This window comes from Gossypium hirsutum, chromosome A08, assembly GCF_007990345.1.
Source record: "Gossypium hirsutum isolate 1008001.06 chromosome A08, Gossypium_hirsutum_v2.1, whole genome shotgun sequence".
Classification (NCBI taxonomy): Eukaryota; Viridiplantae; Streptophyta; class Magnoliopsida; order Malvales; family Malvaceae; genus Gossypium; species Gossypium hirsutum.
In genome coordinates this window covers 37705885-37712104 of record NC_053431.1, presented here as the reverse complement: position 1 = coordinate 37712104, position 6220 = coordinate 37705885, and the positions used below count along the sequence as shown (strand labels likewise).

Here is a 6220-nt window from a genome sequence, read left to right as displayed (position 1 = left end):
CTCCCTCTGAGCTACAGTTGTCCAGGACTGATACTTTATTTATTATTCTGTCCTATGACAGACAAAGGAAAAATGTTTGCAATTAACTTGAATAATTAGTTTGTCATTCCTGACCTTAACCCAATTAACTGTATCCTTTAAGCTGGTCAGACATAAGCAATTGCATGTCATCATATGACAGAATTATTGAAACATTCCTTTCAGTTGTCTATAGACTATTTTTCTTTATGACTGCAGACTCCTATGTTATACCACTAAGAATGCTTCAATTTTACCAATCAGATGCCCGGCCTTGCTGGAAAGTAGGATACTAATTAAGGTTCTGGAAGATTTCAACGGGGAATGCCTTTTTTCTGTTGCACCAAATAGTGTCTGTTAAGAGCTAAGGTACAAGATAAGATGTCAGCAATACGTTTTAATTTTATGCTACACTATAGATCAAAATTGAACATTCCTATCAAATCTGGGATTTAAATTTAAATAGCTTCTTAATAGAGCATTCGTGATGCTGTTTAAAATATATGTATCTGTTGGAAATTGGCCTGCATGCAGCATGTGAATTTCCAACATGTCAAGAAGCAGCCGGAGCCATGCATGCAGCTGTGAAGAAAAGAGATCAAACTGTTGTATTATTGCCGAGTGAAGTATGCATCTTGAACCAGAAAAGTTGGCCTCCATACAGCTCACACAAGAATTCATGCACATAAGTTGTCCGGGTAAAGTATGTACAAGAATCCATGCACATAAGTTTCCCGGGTAAAGTACATGCAACTGAAGATGTTATGCTACTGCTTCATCTCAGTTTCATTTTGTTACCTTTTAACAATGTTTTTGTAATTTAGTTCATTTTGAATTATGTTTGGATGACAAGTTGATGTAACTTGATGGTCAAAGAGCTGGTTACAAACTTTGTTTAAGTGTGCAAGTAATATCACCTAGTTCCAATGTAATAAGTGGAGTTAGGTAGTGTTTACGTGATGAATTTGTTGATCTTTTGACCAGCCAATGACTGGTATATGTAATGGCTTTTGAGCCAAAGTTTCTTTTGAATGAAATCATCAGATTTTCTTTCCATATGCTCCATTTTCTTTGCCTTCAAAATTCTGTTCTTCATTCCTGGCAGTAGCTCAAAGCTTGAACTCCAAGCATTTTTCCTTCATTCTTTATCCGGGTAAAATACGTTGCTGTTAAAGTCCAGATTGAAGTTCTTACTTCATCCGGTTAAAGTGTGTCTAACACCAACAATTGGTATCAAGAGCTCATTTCTTAGAGGACCTGTTTCATATACAATATAAAACAAGATGGCTTCGTCAAGCTTCTCACCAGCTGCACCTCCAGTTTTCAATGGAGAAGGATATCACATTTGGGTAGTCAAGATGAGAACCTACCTCCAAGCATTTGATCTATGGGAGGTAGTTAACTCAGATGTTGAACCAGAACCATTGAGAGCAAATCCAACAGTGGCTCAAATGAAGCAGTACTCTGAAGAAAAAAGTAAAAAGCACAAGGCCATGTCATGCATTCAGAACTATGTTGATGTAATTTTTACTAGAATCATGGCTTGTGAAACACCAAAACAAGCCTGGGACAAACTTAAGGAGGAGTTCCAAGGCACAGAGAGGACAAGGCAGCAGCAGTTGTTGAATTTGAGAAAGGAGTTCGAGAACTTGAAAATGAAGGAAGAAGAAACTGTCAAGAAGTATTCTGACAGAATCATGGCTGTAGTTAACAGCATAAGGCTCATTGGTGAGCAATTTGATGAGGCAAGGATTGTGGAGAAAGTGCTCTCTACCTTACCAGAAAGGTATGAGGCAAAAATCTCACCTCTTGAAGACTCAAGGGACCTCACCAGCATCTCTTTAACAGAGCTAATCAATGCTCTGTATGCACAAGAGCAAAGGAGGGCCAGCAGATCGGAGGAGCACCAAGAAGGTGCCTTTCAAGCCTAAGCCAAGTCTGCCTTGAGCACCTCTGCCTACAAAGGCAAGAATACCTGGTCAAACGAGCCTAAAGCAGATGGTGCAGGAAGCTATCCACCCTGCCCACACTGCAAAAGGGTAAGTCATCCGGGTAAAGTATGTTGGTTTAGGCCTGATGTGCAGTGCAGATTCTGCAAGAAGATGGGTCATGTAGAAAAGGTTTGCAAAAACAAGGGCAGACAAAGATACAACCAACCCCAGCAGCCAAGAATTGAAGCTCAAGTAGTAGAAGAAGACAATGACTAAGAAGAACAAGTTTTTGCAGTTTCTTATTCAGCTGCAAAAGGAAAAGCCACAAATGGATGGTTGATAGGTAGTGGTTGCACAAACCACATGACCCCTGATGCTAACAATTTTAAGTCAATTGACAGAAGCTTCAAAACAAATGTGAAGGTCAAAAATAGACACTTCATCAAAGTTGAAGGCAAAGGAGATGTGCTGATAAACACTCCTATAGGTACCAAACTTGTTACAAATGTCTTGTTAGTGCCTGAAATTGATAGAAATTTGCTTAGCATTGCTCAACTACTTGAGAAGGGCTATTCAGTTGTATTCAAAGGCAAAGAATGTCTGATTAGTGATCCTTGTGGATCCAAGCTCATGACAGTAGCTATGACAGAAAAAAGTTTTATTGTTGACTGGAATAAGAGTCCAGATAGTGCCTGCACAGCTGCTGCAGATAAATCCAAGCTGTGTCACAAGAAGCTTAGCCATGCCAACTACATGTCAATGGCTCAGCTAACCAAAGAAGATTTGGTTGAAAATTTTACTAATTCAGTTGAGAAAGAAAGAAAACTTTTGACACTCAAAGAGGTGCATGATATGCATGGGAACCAATCATCTGCTCAGATAAAAGAATTAGAGGCACATGTAACTAGCTTGAAGCTTGAGTTGAAATCATTGCAAGCAACTAACAGAGATATGGCGGAGCAATTAGAGAACAAAGCAAGTGAAGCAGAAAAACTGGGAGAACAAAATTTAGGACTCCAATCCCATATTTCAGAACTCAAAGAGGTGCATGATATGCATGGGAACCAATCATCTGCTCAGATAAAAGAATTAGAGGCACATGTAACTAGTTTGAAGCTTGAGTTGAAATCATTGCAAGCAACTAACAGAGATATGGCGGAGCAATTAGAGAACAAAGCAAGTGAAGCAGAAAAACTGGGAGAACAAAATTTAGGACTCCAATCCCATATTTCAGAACTCAAAATAATGCTAGAAAAGAGAGAAAAAGAAATTTTTATTCTCACGAAGAAACTTGAGGATAATAGCAGTGAATCATTGTCTGGTGTGAAGAACTTGACTGCTCAGGAAAATAATCTGCTATTAGAGAAGGAGACGTTGCAAGCTGAGAAGGCTCTGTTGAAAGAAAATTTTACATTTGAAGGTGATGAAGCATTAAATCAATTACAGAGGTTAATGGATGAGGCAAATACATTGCAGCAGCAGCTGGAATCTCTTCATATCCAGAAGGCAAAACTGGAATTGCAGTTTGAGAGAAAGAAACAAAAGTCATCCGAAAGATTGAATAAAATGGAGAATCAAAAATCAGAGTTGAAGCAAATGGTCGAGGACCTTCAAAGAGATTTGGAAGCAAAAGGAGATGAGAAAAATGATTTAGTGAATAAAATCATCAGAGAATGCTTAAAGAACAAGAGTTTGCAGCATGCAAGCCAAGGAGGAGTGTTGGAAATTGGCCTGCATGCAGCATGTGAATTTCCAACATGTCAATAAGCAGCCGGAGCCATGCATGCAGCTGTGAAGAAAAAAGATCAAAATGTTGTATTATTGCCGGGTGAAGTATGCATCTTGAACCAGAAAAGTTGGCCTCCATGTAGCTCACACAAGAATTCATGCACATAAGTTGTCTGGGTAAAGTATGTACAAGAATCCATGCACATAAGTTTCCCGGGTAAAGTACGTGCAACTAAAGATGTTATGCTACTGCTTCATCTCAGTTTCATTTTGTTACCTTTTAACAATGTTCTTGTAATTTAGTTCATTTTGAATTATGTTTGGATGACAAGTTGATGTAACTTGATGGTCAAAGAGCTGGTTACCAACTTTGTTTAAGTGTGCAAGTAATATCACCTAGTTCCAATGTAATAAGTGGAGTTAGGTAGTGTTTAGGTGATGAATTTGTTGATCTTTTGACCAGCCAATGACTGGTATATGTAATGGCTTTTGAGCCAAAGTTTCTTTTGAATGAAATCATCAGATTTTCTTTCCATATGCTCCATTTTCTTTGCCTTCAAAATTCTGTTCTTCATTCCTGGCAGTAGCTCAAAGCTTGAACTCCAAGCATTTTTCCTTCATTCTTTATCCAGGTAAAATACGTTGCTGTTAAAGTCTAGATTGAAGTTCTTACTTCATCCGGTTAAAGTGTGTCTAACACCAACAGTATCAGGTGATATTAGTTCTAGAAGGAAGAAGTTAAGACAAATTAATCACATCACCTTTATTTTTGTTTATAAGTTTTTTGGTAGTTTAGCTGTTTTCTGACAAGCTCCATTTTGCATAAAATATTGGCTATTTAATTTTTACTGCATTGTACTATGCACAAGTTACTTGCAAATGACTAGGTGTAGTATTTAAAACACCTCATACATAGCTAGGCCTCATCAAACTGATCATGTTTTACCAGTCAATTGAACAAGTGGCTGCAGGCCCGAATTTTGCAAGTTCAGATAAAAGCATTGATGAAACAGCTCCAACCATAGTAGAGACTGAATCATTTCTGTTATGGTCGTATTAGATCAACTTTATTGAATTTCTTTTCTTCACGTCAGCTCTCATGGGTTTTGTAAACATTCATCGTACCATAGGTTTCATGGTGCAGACAACTCAGTTGTTGTTTGAATGTATATAGTAATTGACATTCGATTTGGTATGTCAAAGAGCCTGGTCAATCATTGTTATTGAACTGAGTCTGTACTGGGAGATATAAATCAGTGATTCAGAGAGAAAATAGATTTTTGAGAAGGGAAAGGAAAGTTGGAGGGGAACGGGGAATCTAGGAGGGTGGAGAGCTAGCGACGTGGTTCAGGACTCTTGTCAGTTCAAGTAATGATCAAATGAGAAAAAAATTCAGTTCTACCCTTAGGAATTTAGATAGAAGAGTGAAAGAAGATTATGTGTTTCAGAATCTTTAATTATTTGATATTATTAAATAGTATATTTAAGAGATTACAACTTACATTTTTAGATATTCTAATTAAAAGATATTATTTCCCTAGTTAAATTCTACGTGTATATATAATTGTACATATTTCTAAGAAATGTATAATTTGAGAGTTTTTTGAAAGTTTTCAAGAGAATATTTAATAAAATTGTTCTATATTTTATTAATTGAAGAACTGAATTTAAATAAAGAAAAAAGTCCTAACCAAATTGCGAAAGTAATTTCTTTATTTTAATAAACTACTAAAAGATAAAATAAAATATTCCTAGAATATCTCAAATGATTTATTCTAAGATTTACCTACCTAAATAACTTTAAAATATGTCCCCAAAATATATGGTTTTAAGTACTTCAACACCTTCCCTCAAGTTGGTGCATATATGACAATTATGCCCAACTTGCTTACAAGAAAATCAAATCTTGTCTTAGAGAACCTTTTGGTGAGTATATCAGTAATCTATTGTTTCGAAGGAACAAACCGCATGCACACTTGGCCTTCTTCAATTTTTCCATTGATAAAGTGTATCAATCTCAACATGTTTAGTCCTGTCATGTTGGACTGGGTTGTAAGCAATACAAATGGTAGCTTTGCTATTAGAGTACAACTTCATTGGTGAAGTTATTGGTTTCCTTAGCTCTTCCATAGTTTTTTTTAACCATATCATTTCACAAATTCCTTGAGCCATTGATCTAAACTCAGCCTCTGCACTATTACAACATTTTGTTCTTTGCTTCGCCAAGTCACAAGGTTTCCCCAAACAAATGTACAGTATCATATGATGTAGATCTTTTATCTGTTATTGAGTCTGCACAGTCTGTATTTGTTTGAATTTCTTGAAGAATAAGCCCTTTTTAAGTGAACTTTTCAAGTATCTCAAAATCCGAAATATTGTTTCTTATGTTCCTCCATTGGGGAGTGCATAAATTGACTCACTAAGCTCATTGCAAAAGCTATTTCTGGTTTTGTATGTGATAAGGAAATTAACTTATCAACTAATCTTTGGTAATGCCTTTTATCAACTAATTGTCCTTTATTTTTGAATTTTACATTTGGATC

At 36.5% G+C, this 6220-nt stretch overlaps 1 protein-coding gene across 1 annotated transcript; it reads left to right on the top strand.

Moving 5' to 3' along the window:
- The first annotated feature begins 1556 nt into the window (after nucleotides 1-1556).
- Nucleotides 1557-3716, top strand: LOC107946407 (golgin subfamily A member 3-like). The gene is made up of 3 exons (XM_016880754.2): nucleotides 1557-1932; nucleotides 2257-2735; nucleotides 2829-3716. The coding sequence occupies exons 1-3, from the start codon at nucleotides 1557-1559 to the stop codon at nucleotides 3714-3716; spliced, it is 1743 nt and encodes a 580-aa protein (XP_016736243.1).
- Nucleotides 3717-6220: the final 2504 nt, after the last annotated feature.

Excerpts from the sequence above, each read along its gene's own strand:
- LOC107946407 (XM_016880754.2), top strand. The coding sequence starts at position 1,557 with ATGGCTTGTGAAACACCAAAACAAGCCTGGGACAAACTTAAGGAGGAG. Across the intron at positions 1,933-2,256 it reads ATCGGAGGAGCACCAAGAAG|CTGCAAAAGGAAAAGCCACA; the intron begins GTGCCTTTCAAG and ends TTTCTTATTCAG. Across the intron at positions 2,736-2,828 it reads AGCTAACCAAAGAAGATTTG|ATAAAAGAATTAGAGGCACA; the intron begins GTTGAAAATTTT and ends TCATCTGCTCAG.